We start from the raw sequence: 13,897 nt of genomic DNA on the forward strand, positions 1-13,897 counted from the left end.
GGAATTCTCGTCTTTTGTCTGTGCGAAACGCCGGTATGCTTGGAGCATGATCGCGATAGCGTTCTGCCGCCGGTTGAGGATAGCATGGACAGAGGGTGTATGAAGTGGGGAAAGAGAAATGCGAATGAGAAGATGATCGCGTCACTTGTGGGACCTAATCAAGTAGTTTGGAGATTGATGGTGTCTGCGTCTCTTGTTGCAAAGTATCTTTTGTGGTTTTACACTAATTATTTATATTAGGATTCTGTTCAAAACAAATAAGAATCTGTACACCAAGAAGATTTTGATGATTTACTCATCATTTGATAGACCTGGTTACATCGGGATTTGAACCAAGGACGAGCAGATTGAAGATAGAAATATGTTGCATCATTTCCCAGGCACAGCTGTCATATGGACGTGGCGTCAACGTCGTGGCCGTCTTGGGTTCAATTCTAATGTAGACTCAAATCAATAAAAAAATTTAAATTGAGTTTTAATTCATTATTACCCAAAAATAACTGATATACCAGCTTCTGTCTTGTGATACAATTTAATTGTGATAGAAACAAATCTACTGAATCATAGTCGCTACGAAGAAGGAAGAAAACGTGTACGTGCAGACTTTTGTTTTCTAATTTAAAACACACTTAATCAACCGCCTTCCAAAGGTCACACCAAAGAATTACCTTGAAAATGACGAAATCACTGTGCATCATTGCTAAATATATGAAGCTTATCAAGCGTAAAGATATCCCCACAGCCGATACACTCATTTCTAGAGAAAGAGAGACCAAAAAAACACCCAAAATAGCAACACAGCTGTGCCCGGAAAAGCTGTGTGCATCATGTACGACAACGATTGAACAAGCAGATGGGCATAAGAGGGGATGATAACACACCTTATCACAAAATTGGCACATGACAAATTACCCCACACACCACGCACACCCTCCCGCCGGTGTCTGGCACACTTTCATCAAAAAGGGCTGACTCTACCACTGTGCAACTTGACCGAATTTGGACGAAATCCAGTACACCGAGCGGCGCGTGGAGTTGCGTACGTTTGCGCATAAATGTTGGTCGTTGCCCTACCGCGGTAAGGTCACGCGTCCCTCCCCCCCCTTTGAGACTGCGAAATCACACATGACAGGCAGCGGTGAGTAATGGATAGGGAAAGCCGGTCACAAAAACGGAGGTGGAGCGATATTAGCAACGCAAACGGAAACACAATGACAATTACTTCGCAAACGAAGAAGGAGAAGAAAAAAATAACACAACAACAGATAAACGACAAAATTGTGTTATCTGTACGATTGCTTCTGCAGAAAGTGAGGCAAAAACACACACTCGTCGCCCTCAAAAACATTCGATTGCGATAGATGGCCACCAACGAAACTGATTAATCGCCTGGTTGGAAAACAACGCGCAATAATGCCATTGGTATTACGCATGCCCTTTTCGCATTTTACAACATGTACCTGTTGCATCGTTAGAAATGCGTTTCCTTTTGTTATCCAAAACAAGAGTGAGAGAGAGAGTGAATAAAGGAAAGCACGTGCGAGAAGGAAAAAGCATCGATCAACAACATCATCCGACAGCTTGCTTCTTCTGTCAAAATATCGTTTCGTTAGAAATTAGCAGGAACAGCCGTACACACACGCACACGCGCGGCCACACAATTGACAACGCGGTAGCGGCAGCGTGTGCTAAACGATAAACAAAACACACCACATTCGAGTGGGAGAGTGAAAGAGATGGGGCGCACCATCGTCGCGAGAGCACCAACCTCGATAGAGCGCATGCGAAAGAGCGAGAGAGTGAGCGCGGCGATTCTCGCGAGAACGCACGCAATCGCGAGTCGCGCGATGTGCCGCCTGTGCTGTGTGGCTGTGTGCAAGTGTATGCGTTACCGTGTGCGAATTCCCTGTATAACGCTCTCGGTGCGCGGCATGGTAACGCTCATTCATTCCAAGCCGCTCGAACCGTTCGTTTCGTGGAAGTCGCCCGCCGGAAATCGTGTGGTGTGTACCAGTGTGCGCGCGCGTGTGTGTGTGTGGTGCGATTGTTCCTTCCTTTGTACAGGCTAAGGGGAGGCAAAGTACCAGTGATAAACCAGTGGAAAAGGGATCCCCTCTCCCTATCTCGCTCTTTGGGTGAAAATCGTTCGCACACATTTTCGTGAGAGCGAGGGAATAGTGAAAAACGGGGAAACAAAACTCGCCAAAAATTGACCCCCCCCCCCCAAACCTAACCCATCCTCATCCAAGTGCCCAGTGACAGAAATCATATGCGCGCTGTCTGAGACCGAATAACACTGCGCTCCTGTGTTGTACACCCCCATCCCCTCCGGTCCAACTGCCAACCACGGCCTACTACTCTTCGGTGCTTCGGAGTGTGAGTGTGTGAGTGGAAAAGTGGAAAATTCTCTCTCCGTGTGGAACGAATTTTTGCAACAACGCTGACGAACGGTTCAGCAGTAGCAGCTAGTCGTTTGGTTCGGTTAGTGAAAGGAAACCCAGCAAACACGCGCGTGACGTCGTGTGAACGGTCGTGTCCCGTGTCCGTTCATTGCTGTGTGGATAAAAAAGAAAAGAAACCGTTAAAAAAACAGACCCATCAGAGTGGATTTTAGTGGAGCATTCCATAGTGTGAAACCCAGTGCAACAAAAACAAAGCCGCCACCATGCCGTCGGAGCCGGAGAAGATTTTCAACCCCCATCCGGATGTCGCCAGCAAGGCGTACATCAACAGCATGCAGCAGTACCGCGAGTTTTACCAGCAGTCGCTCGAGAATCCGGGCCAGTTCTGGGCCAATGTGGCCAAGCAGTTCCACTGGGAGACGCCGTACGATCCGAAGAACTTCTTCTCGTACAACTTCGACATCTCGAAGGGTCCCATCTACGTAAAGTGGATGGAGGGTGCCTCGACCAACATTTGCTACAACTTGCTGGATCGCAACGTGAAGAACGGGCTCGGCGATACCGTCGCTTACTACTGGTAAGGAAGTAGGCTCCGCCTTGGGAAGCTATCCTCGTGACGTTATGTAACCTTTGGTGTAATCCTGCAGCCAGATGAGAGGGGGTGAGAGGGCGCGGAGTTTACATGCAGTTTTGACGAGTGAGATGCAACGCTGCTCCAGAAAACAGCAACGAACGAATGAGATGGCAATAGATAAAGGAATGGGGACAATGGGAGAGAGGTGCTTTGTTAGGGAGTCCTTCCAATCCCTCCCTCCAATCGCAGTGTACGCAAAGGATGTGCGCAGAGGGTGTTATGGAGCAGGAGCGCGAGAATGTTGTGGGCACACAACACACTCGAATCGAAGAAGAAGGTCACCAGCACGTGGGACAAGGGAGAAAGAATCGAAGGTCGGAACTAGGTGGACTGGGTGGAAGCAAAAACCGCAGGAAAAGAACGAGGCGCCCCTACGGTGCAGGACGAAAGAGAGCAACACCTGCAGCAGTACGCAGGGGGGGACTTACGTCAATTTGATTCATCGATTTTTTCATACCATTTGCCGTATCTCTGTGTGTGTTTCTCTACTTTGCGTAGGCTCTTTTGGGGGGATTTTTTCGTGGAATTACGAATTACGTATTAGCACGTTTGTTTGACCCATTCTAGGTGCAACCGACCGACCTGGTCGTACTCTGGATCGTCCCAAGAAGCTCTAGATATTGACGTAGAATTTTGGGGAGATGTCTTCGATGCACGTCTTTGCACCCGCTCCGGACACAGCACTTCTCCAAAGTGGTCGCCGGTGAAGTTATCGAACCGAGTGCCGCTCAGTATCGAGGCGCGGTTTGACCGCACGGGTCCACGGGAACGATGAATAATGGAAGGAACGGCGAGTGTTAATTCAGGTCGATTTAATTCGCTTCTCCTCCACACCGCGAGGTTAAGCGTGTGAGCTCTGGTCCTGTGGTGTGTTCTGCCTGTGTAATAGAGCCCAGGCCCCACAGTTTAAAACCCCGAACGGTAGTCGTTTGAACTGCTGCGCACCACCTGCAGGAGAGCGATGGGGAGGAGGAAGCAAAAGTTCAAGTCAAAAACACCTCCTCCAAACGTGCCGGGAAAAGTGTACTTGTTCAGGTACTACCACTTCCACTACTACTATTACTACTGTCACTATATCAGCATACAAGCAAGATAGGTGGTGGTGGTGATGTGTGGTGGTAGTAATGGCATGAACTGTGTGCTCCACATCCAATCCAAATGTAGGTTTGAAAGCTTCCGGACATTCTAGAAGCAAGGTTCCCCCCCACTGCTGCGTGTTGTAGTACTTCACAATTCTTGTCCAAAATCTCCGCCCGACCTCAATGACTCGAGTAGGGAACGAGGTAAAAATAGTGCCCCAGTACCTATCCAGACACGGGGCTAGAATATTGAAGGACAAGCGGATTTAAAAATAGCACCTTTACCAGTGTTTTACATTTCGCAGAATGTTTTTAACAGAACTTTCAGCTCGTTGAGGGCTTAACCGGTCGAATTGCATCTTTCAGAAGAAAAAATCGACAACATCTGGCAAGAACAATCGCCCCGGGAGACGACCTCGAAACACTCGAGGCAACGCAATGCATTAGCCATTCGGCACGATTCTTAGCTGCATTGCATCCGGTTGCAGCTGCATTCTAGTGATGGAAGAAGGGGGAAAAAAAGAAACAAACATGTTGAACACAGTTGAGAGCCATTCAGTGACCATCGAAAAAACACGATCGGAAGGGAGAGGTTGCCTACTAGCCTACAAGATACAATCAACAGGTGAAGGGAACGAACATTGAACATAGAACCTGCCCCACTTGTCCCTCGTGATCTATGGACACGCACTGAAATCCAAATCTCTCTTCCGTTCCCATTCCTCGCTGTCTGTTCAGTCATTCCACTTTATCAAGAACGCCACAAAAAGAGTGTCTGCTCCCAATGCGCACGTCCGCACGCTGTCTACTCCCGCTGCTGCTGCCAGAGCTGATTGTCAAAGTAAATGATACCATCCAAAGGCTCGACATCGATCGATTGAAGTCAGCCACAGCCTCATCCATTACCCATGAGGCAGGGAAAGGCGGGCTCAATTTGTTAGCATGCCCGATTATGAGCCGACTGTCGCTGACGTTGAGTGACGACGGCCACGACGGCGTTCGAGTGTGCGGTTTGAAGATTTTATGAGCTATTGACGCGCGTACAGTCCGTGGACCATCCGGGAAGCATGTCATATCCAGCGAGTTACGTAAAGCTTCAAATTTTGCAACGCTAAGATCTGAAGGAAAAAAAACGAACCACCCGTCAACATTCGTAGTGGGTTTGGCCGTTTTTGCGTCATCCGTAGTGTGAGCTTTACTATTTGTTGATCGTGTGGAGTTAATTGAATGCTTCACGCTTGAATGCTTGCCAAGCTTTCAGCATCTTCACTGACGGTGTGTAGGTTATAGGGGAGTTTTTTCTTAGCTTCTTCTAATTTCAAAGCGTGCAAAAAGAATTCTCTAAGATACAAGGTCATACTGCAAAGTGCGCGTCACAGGGACAAACGAAGGAGAGCACGCGCGCGCCTGTAACGCCATCGGCAAAACATCAAGCAGCAGCAGCAACGTTTGGGGCCGACAGCCTTCTCTTCTCTTTTTCTCCCAGCAAGAGCAAAAGCACGCGAACAGCGAATCAAGCACGTGACAAAGGGAAAATGTTAGAAGAATGATAATGCGCCCAAGTGCCCACTCAGGCATGTCCAAATCAAGTGCATGCCCTTACTTCCGTAATGCAAGTACACGAGTGGTTTCTGGGCTACCACCACCCGCCGCTGTTTGTTGACTGCCTTCTAACAAAACGCCCCATTTTGGATGGTTCTGTTTTGTAAGTAAGATGTTGCGAGGATATTAGATTTTTGCATCATGGAAGCTCATTAAAGAACCACGTACTATTGAGGTATTGTTAAGCGAAGGGGTTTGTTAGTATGAACAATTCATCACTTCCAGACACGTTTTTTTGTGCTGTAAAGCGCAGATGTTGTGATTTATTTAATAGCGCTTGTCGGTGGATGTAATCGAACGGACCAAAGCCCGCCTAGCATGCACACCGTGAATGTGTTGGGCTTACGTGATTGTGGCCAATTTGTGCGATTTCCCCCGTCCGCCGTGAGCACAATCCAAAAAAAAAAGCAAAAAGCGCGTTATCTGTCCATTATCTATTAATTGTTAAATCATACGACATGCAGTTCGGGAAGTAGCGAGCGCCTACTTTTTTTTGGTTTGCTCATACACTGTTACCAATTGCCTTCTCGCCGTCAACCTTGGCTGACCTGAGATTACACCCGTAATAGGGAGTGGACGATGACGAGGAGCAGCGGCACAATCAAAACGCTAGTGAGGTAGCTTTGACTTTCTTTTATGACCTCCAATAAACGCATGATCACGTTTGTTTGAAAGTTAGAGCCGTGTCTAGGAAAGAGGGAGTTTTGCAATGATTAGACATAACAGTACGTTTGCTGCGTTTCTTTTAAATCAAATTGCTCCAACTACGTTCAATGTACGATTCCCAAGTGCGACGCATGGGCCCATTTGGGCAAAAGGTGTCGTTGACGTCAAACAGCGCGCCGTTCACGCCGTTCTTGTTTTGCATAAATGACCTAGGTAAGGCAGCAGGCAGAACCTAACAGAACCACTTCACCTTACGGGAGGCGAAGCTAAACAAACGTCGAGGAAACAGTACGATTGACGATTGACGCCACTGTTCGCTTGTCAAACAGAGTGAATGTCCGATCCAGCCAACGTTCACTGGCGGGAAGGTCGACGGGACATGGAACCGGCCTCAAAAGCGGGAGAATGATCATTCCTGATCAGCTGGAGTGACCTCTCCGGTGCAGTGAGGGAGTTCCCCTCCTCAACGACATCGTGACCAGTCGGAACCGGAACGAACCTTTCTCATCATACCACATGATCTGCACCAGCTGTTCTGCATATACGTCTCTTTTAACTCTCTCACTCTTTCTCTCTCTCTATCTCTCTCTCTCCATCTTCTTAGGGAAGGCAATCATCCCGATGACTACAGCCGGCTAACGTACAGGAAGCTGCTCGAGGAGGTATGCCGGTTCGCGAACGTGCTAAAGAGCCACGGCGTTCAGAAGGGTGACCGGGTGTCGATCTACATGCCCATGACCATGGAGCTGCCGGTTGCAATGCTGGCCTGTGCACGCATCGGTGCCGTTCACTCGATTGTGGTAAGAAAGGGAAACTAAACCAAACCAAAGCAAAGCAAACTTGAACTACAATCTGTTCCAATTTCCCTTTCCAAATTTGCCGCAAATCGCAGTTTGCCGGTTTCTCGTCCGATTCGCTCGCCGAGCGCATGCACGACTGCCAGGCGAAGGTGCTGATCACGGCCGACGGTGCCTGGCGGGGCGAGAAGATCCTGCACCTGAAGGACATCTGTGATACCGCGATGGACAAGGCGGAAGAGCTCGGCCACCACGTGCAGACGTGCATTGTCGTGTCGCACATTAACCGGGTCACGCCGGGCAAGGAGGACTGGGACGGTTCGTTTGATGTAAGTTTTTTGAGCGTGTGCCTATGCCAGCTCTCTGTAGCAGACAGTATTAAATAACTCAACTGTTTTGTGTGCCGTTGTAGACCCCATGGAGAGATGGACGCGACTTTTGGTGGCACCAGGAGATGGAGGACGCCGAACCGGCCTGCTACCCGGAGTGGATGTCGGCCGAGGACCCACTGTTTATGCTGTACACTAGCGGCTCGACCGGCAAACCGAAGGGTGTGCTGCATACGACCGCCGGCTACCTGCTATACGCGGCCACGACCTTCAAGATCGTGTTCGACTACAAGCCGAACGATATCTACTGGTGCACGGCCGACATCGGTTGGATTACGGGCCACACGTACGTGCTGTACGGTCCGCTCGCTAACGGTGCCACCTCGGTCATGTTCGAGGGCACACCGTTCTTCCCGGACACGGACCGGTACTGGGAGATCATCGACAAGTACAAGGTGTCGCAGTTTTATACCGCACCGACCGCGATCCGGTCGCTGATGAAGTTTGGCGACGAGCCGGTGCTGAAGCATGATCTATCGAGTCTTAGGTAAAACAAATTGGGATTTTGATGACTCAAAATGATCGGTAGATGGTAGTACAAAAATGGCTCTGTTTGCTTTCCTTAATGCAGAGTTCTTGGAAGTGTCGGTGAGCCGATCAATCCGGAAGCGTGGCTTTGGTACTATCGCGTGATCGGCAAGGAGCGCTGTTCGATCGTGGACACCTTCTGGCAGACGGAGACGGGCGGACACGTGATTACACCCCTGCCGGGCGCTACACCGATGAAGCCTGGCTCTGCAGTACGTATGAGGTTTCGGTAGGGTTGGAAACGGTGAAGATAACACTCTGAATCACATTGCAGTCATTCCCGTTCTTTGGCGTGAAACCGACGCTGCTGGACGAAAGCGGTACGGAAATTACGGGCGAAGGTGAAGGCTATCTCGTCTTTTCCCAGCCCTGGCCGGGTATGATGCGCACGCTGTTCAACAACCATCCGCGCTACGAATCGACGTACTTTTCCAAGTTCAATGGATACTACTGTACGGGTGATGGTGAGTTTTGGAGCATTTTCTTAGGCCCGTAAAACACGTAATTAATTAAATCTTTTCTTCCTCTCTTGGCGTAAAGGCGCACGTCGCGATGCGGACGGCTACTTCTGGGTGACGGGGCGCGTCGACGACATGCTGAACGTGTCGGGCCATCTGATGTCCACGTCGGAGGTCGAGTCGGTGCTGACCGAGCATCCGCGCGTCTCGGAAGCGGCCGTCGTATCCCGACCTCACCCGGTCAAGGGCGAATGTTTGTACTGCTTCATCACGCCCAACCAGAACGAAGCGTTCGACAAAACGCTCATCAGCGAGCTGAAGGTGCTGGTGCGGGAGCGCATCGGTCCGTTCGCGCAGCCGGACGTGATCCAGCATGCGCCCGGGCTGCCGAAAACGCGCTCCGGCAAGATTATGCGACGAGTGCTGCGCAAGGTGGCCGTCAACGATCGGGATGTGGGCGATACGTCCACGCTGGCGGACGAGGCCATCATCGAGCAGCTGTTTGCGAACCGGCCGGCCCACTAAAGCCCACAAATCGCAGCCGTACCCCCTGTTTAGCCAGTTTAAGTAGTGCCGGGGTTGTCGTTCCGATCACAATCGCGACAGAGCTTAGCAAAGTGTGTGCGAGTGCGATTAGGGAAGAGGAACGGTTTTCAAAACGATGGTGTTGTGGGGGTATCTCATTGGGCGAAAAAATAGCTTTTTTCTCGCTTTCGGGCCTTTGTCTCTTGTTTTACCTGTTCGTCCCGCGCGCATACACATCCACTAATAGGCGCGTAAAAGAGAGGGGTGTACAACCCGGTTAAATGCACCCGGTATACAATCGAAAAAAAAAAAACACAATCTAATGCTGGACATCGGGGAACAAAATGTGAATGGGCCGCAGAGGGTCAACAACAGAGGCATTATATGCTTAGCGAGTTGCAGGTTGACGCCCAGGACGGCCGCCAGTGACCCAGGACCTAAGGCGCGCCGGCTCAGTCATCATTGTTAGCGCATCATCAGGCAGCTCGAATCGGCATAACACGCTGGAAGAATCGCCTAGTTGTATGGATAGGTTGTTAAGCTGATTTGGACAGTGAAAAACTCACACACCTACAGATAAGATTTAAGTAGCTGTTATTGCCATTCTTAACCCAGTTTAAGGCTTAATTTGTTTAGTATTAAATGTTGCTACTAGGGACGGCGGTACGGAGCAGTGGGTTGTGAGCTCATTTTGGCAAAGGCTGCCTTCCCCGCTTATCGTTTGTTACGCAATCTCAGAAATCGCTTGAAAAAAAAAGAAGATGCAACGTAAAATAAGTTTGCTTCAAATTTAAAGTCAGGAAAAAAGGCAAAAAAAGCAAAAAACACTAATGCATTAAAAGCACTATTTAACAATGAACGAGAAAAGAGAATCTGAATGAAAAAAAGAAACAGGTGTTATCAGAAGATAAACACATAAAGGTTAGGGAGTAAGGGTTGTTAGGGATGTCGCTGAGCGATGAACACGTGTTGGTGGACGCAGCTAAAGAAAGGTGGACCTACCGTAAGTAGGTCAACTAGTTGGGGGATTAGAATGCGAAGCATTAATCTGATGTAGGGAAGAAGTCAACGAAATTACACATGCACATACCTAACAGAGTCACAATCATACACATACAAAGGTAGACAAATAGCTTCAAACCCTTTCCCTTCAGACTCACAGAGCGCACAGAGCGTTATCATTAGATGGTAGCAGTTTCTCTGTTTCACTTTCCCAGTTTCTCTGTGGGTGTGCGTGTGTGTGGGTCTGTGGTTAGCGATTAGCGCACACGGCAAACCCCGCTTAGGAGAAGAAAAAACACCATGGGGATATTGAGTTACTCATTTTTATTTCCATTTTACTGCTGCTAGTTTGCGTTTATTTCCCCCGTTTTTATTTATAAGTTTTATCACAAATAAACACTCACAACGCTTGTCTACTAGAAGGCACGCTATTACCCGCTAACACTTTGCATACCGAAACCATCCATCCATCCACCCGGTGAACATCACATCTTACACATCCGTTACCACGTCCCCCAAAACGCACCACACGATGATGAGTCCTTTGAGCGGTTAGAGAAGATGCAAGAAAGGTGTTCCAAAGGGTCAAAGACTGGCCTCTGAAACCAGCAAAAAAAAGAAGTAAAATCAACACATATCATTTTCCTCCTCCAATGCGGGAAGCTTTCCCTGTTTGGTGGAGGAAAACTAAAAAACAACCATTTGAAGTATGTAATCGTAATCTATATGCTCTTACCCACTCATTATACAATGTATTAGAAGTTTATCAACTGTTAAAAACTGTGTAGCGACTACTTGTTCTCCGGAAAGGGCAGCTTACGGGACGCGCCCTATTATCCGTTGTTTTGACTTTTGTGGGGATAAAAACTTACGGTTTCTTCTCGACCCGGTCGCCATCGAATTGGTGAGGAGGGATTGTCCCTTTTCGAGAGCCAATTCATATCATCGCCCAAAAAAAAAAAAAAAAACACACACAAAACGATACATATCATGTAGCGTGCCTACACCATCAAACCGATCCTTTAGAGGGAGAGAAAGCGTGGCCACTGCTTGCCAGCTCAAATCTCGTCCCTTTTTTTTTGGCGGTAACCATTTTTAATCGTGTATACTTTTGATAGTGGCGCAATACGACAAGAGCGCCACTGTTGGGTTTGGGCGGGGAGTAATTGTGAAACATTGTAACGTGCCGATCGTAGGCATTTAAGGACATTTGCTGCAGTGTGTTGTTCGTACTCGTGAGTTTGTACAACTTGCAGAAAGTAGTGCTCATTCCAGATAAAACTAGACAAGAAAACAAAAAACAAAAATACCACAAATAATTGAAAGAAACTAAACCAAAAAAATATCAACTCACTGTACTGATGGACGGAAAACTCGATACTGGAATAAATATACTTATATATACGGCATATCAAAACATATCAATGTTATGCAAAAACAAATATAAAAGACAATTGGGTGTAGCTTTTCATGTTTTTTTCGTTTTTATTGGCCTGCTTTTAGATGAAATTTTGAAAGTTAGTTAAATAGTTGTTGTAATTTAAATGGCTTGATAAGTAGTGTCTGTCGATGTTAACCAAACCGCAATGTGATACCAAAACCAACAACTCCTTATCTATTTTTGTTTGTCAACGATGGTTTGTATGCGCTATCGCTAAAATGCAACCAGCACTGTACCACATGGTTATACTCATGCAGTGGTTTTATTAGTGCATTATTTGTTACACAAGCTAAAGTCCCACAAAACCGCTTATTTTGAATTAATTTGCTATGAACCGTCTATGTATGGACAAGCTGGCTCCTACAAGAGCGGTTATCGGTTCGATTCTCCCCTCCAGATCGATTGTCCCTTTGAAGAAAAAGTTTGTTTTCTACTAAGGGTAAACTAAAGCATCGAGCGCCTTGAAGAAGTTATATCAAAAAGAAGAATATCAAAAATGTATTTTTTAAACGATTTTTGTGTTTCATATCAGAAAACCATGTTTAAAATTTACACGTTGCATGCATGCATTTGTATAACAGTTTGCACATGGCGCTTTCCGTGCGAATTGCAGGTGTGTCAAACTACTCTCGCCCTTTTAAAAAGTGTCTTAATTGCTATTGTTTCAATGTTTTCTGGCCAGAAACATAAAATTTGCATCATTATTCGAAAATGATAGTATTTCTTAAAATTGATTTTAAATTTTTTCCACAAACTGTATAACAGTCCCAATCGATTCTACACCCCTGGCTGCCAGTTTGCAGTTGTCACTTTGACGTGTTTGTTTACCAACAAACCACACCATTTGTGATAACGGATTAGAAGCAACGTTTGCATACCGAAGCATAGAAAACATAGCGAAAAAAACCAAACCACAAAATAGAGAAAAAGAATAAGTGGAAGAACCGTCCACCCGAACACATTCCGAACCGTCCCGAGCGTGCTCCTACATTACGTCCATTTCTTTCCTGTACTGTTGGCGTGTGGAAATTAGCTCAGTCCGTGTAAAGCTCGCGAAGAGTAAACAATAGGCAGTGGACGAGAGGGACAGACCTTCTTATTGATTGGTGTGTTTTGGTTTGAAAGTCGAAAACATAGAGCTTCCTCCACCTAACCACGATGGCTCTCAACCTGGACGAATGTTACGAGCATGTTCTCGGGCTGGTGGAAACTGCTGGAAGTGTAAGTAGAGTTTCGTTCTGTTGCGATGAAAAGCTAAGGTTTAGCTTAATTGATTTCCCCCCTCCCTGGTTAGCTAATCGCTTCCCGCAACTCCCAGCGGAAGCGCGTGGTCGAAAAATCGAGCAATATTGATCTGCTGACCGAAACGGACCAACAAGTGGAGCGTATGCTGATGGAAGGAATTACGGCCAAATATCCGGACCATAAGTAAGTGGAAGGGGAAAGGGGGAAAATGCTTCCGAGTGTTTTAATTTTGAAATGAACACCGTCCCCTTTTAAAAGGTTTATCGGTGAGGAGGAAACGAGCGAAGGGAAGAAGGCCGAACTGACCGACGCACCGACCTGGATTATCGACCCGGTCGACGGAACGATGAACTTCGTGCACAGCTTCCCGCACTCCTGCATTTCGATCGCACTGCTCGTCGGCAAGGTGACGGAAATTGCCATCATCTACAACCCGATCGTGGGGCAGAAGTTTACCGCACAGCGGGGCAAGGGCGCCTTTCTGAACGGCACCCCGATACGCGTGTCGGGCGAGACGGCGTTCGAGCGTGCCCTCGCGACGACCGAGTTCGGCACGTCCCGGGAGGAGGACAAGACGCGCGTCGTGCTCGAGAACATCGGCAAGCTGGTGCGACAGATTCATGGGTAAGCGGTTGGGTGTGTGTGTGTGTGTGACTGGCGAATGAATTGTAATTTCACTCTTTTTTCACTGTCCCATTCGCCAGACTACGCAGTCTTGGTTCTGCGGCGCTCAACATGGCAATGGTGGCGCTCGGCGGGGCAGACTTTAACTACGAGTTTGGCATTCACGCGTGGGACATTGCGGCCGGGGATTTGCTCGTGCGGGAAGCGGGCGGTGTCTGTCTGGATCCGGCCGGTGGTCCACTGGATCTGATGTCCCGGCGAGTACTGTGCGCTAGCACGCAGGAACTTGCCGATAAGGTGGTGCAGACACTGACGCAGTACTATCCCGAGCCGAGGGATTAATGCAGTAGGAGCAGATTTTCCTCCACGAATCGAATGCCATGTTTACTGGTTACTGTACTTACCGGTGGCAACACTATCGAAGCCAACTAGATGTGCAATATCGTTACCCAAGCGAACCACGTGTTTGCTGTTAAATAAATGTCGTTGCTAAAGAGGCCAAATG

At 48.0% G+C, this 13,897-nt stretch overlaps 2 protein-coding genes across 2 annotated transcripts; both read left to right on the forward strand.

Annotated features, from left to right (window-relative positions):
- The first annotated feature begins 1,931 nt into the window (after positions 1-1,931).
- LOC120949226 (acetyl-coenzyme A synthetase) lies at positions 1,932-10,524 on the forward strand. Its single transcript, XM_040366373.2, has 7 exons — positions 1,932-2,979; positions 6,988-7,183; positions 7,276-7,509; positions 7,593-8,056; positions 8,141-8,309; positions 8,372-8,561; positions 8,638-10,524. The coding sequence occupies exons 1-7, from the start codon at positions 2,666-2,668 to the stop codon at positions 9,078-9,080; spliced, it is 2,010 nt and encodes a 669-aa protein (XP_040222307.1). The 5' UTR covers positions 1,932-2,665; the 3' UTR covers positions 9,081-10,524.
- Positions 10,525-12,348: 1,824 nt separating this feature from the next.
- Positions 12,349-13,889, forward strand: LOC120952926 (inositol monophosphatase 1). The gene is made up of 4 exons (XM_040372525.2): positions 12,349-12,744; positions 12,818-12,951; positions 13,027-13,392; positions 13,473-13,889. Exons 1-4 carry the CDS (start codon positions 12,682-12,684, stop codon positions 13,732-13,734), a joined length of 825 nt encoding a protein of 274 aa, XP_040228459.2. The 5' UTR covers positions 12,349-12,681; the 3' UTR covers positions 13,735-13,889.
- The last annotated feature ends 8 nt before the right edge of the window (positions 13,890-13,897 follow it).

This window comes from Anopheles coluzzii, chromosome 2, assembly GCF_943734685.1.
Source record: "Anopheles coluzzii chromosome 2, AcolN3, whole genome shotgun sequence".
NCBI classification, from domain to species: Eukaryota; Metazoa; Arthropoda; class Insecta; order Diptera; family Culicidae; genus Anopheles; species Anopheles coluzzii.

Excerpts from the sequence above, each read along its gene's own strand:
- LOC120949226 (XM_040366373.2), top strand. The coding sequence starts at position 2,666 with ATGCCGTCGGAGCCGGAGAAGATTTTCAACCCCCATCCGGATGTCGCC. Across the intron at positions 7,510-7,592 it reads ACTGGGACGGTTCGTTTGAT|ACCCCATGGAGAGATGGACG; the intron begins GTAAGTTTTTTG and ends GTGCCGTTGTAG. Across the intron at positions 8,310-8,371 it reads CGATGAAGCCTGGCTCTGCA|TCATTCCCGTTCTTTGGCGT; the intron begins GTACGTATGAGG and ends ATCACATTGCAG.
- LOC120952926 (XM_040372525.2), top strand. The coding sequence starts at position 12,682 with ATGGCTCTCAACCTGGACGAATGTTACGAGCATGTTCTCGGGCTGGTG. Across the intron at positions 12,952-13,026 it reads GCCAAATATCCGGACCATAA|GTTTATCGGTGAGGAGGAAA; the intron begins GTAAGTGGAAGG and ends CCCTTTTAAAAG. Across the intron at positions 13,393-13,472 it reads CTGGTGCGACAGATTCATGG|ACTACGCAGTCTTGGTTCTG; the intron begins GTAAGCGGTTGG and ends CCCATTCGCCAG.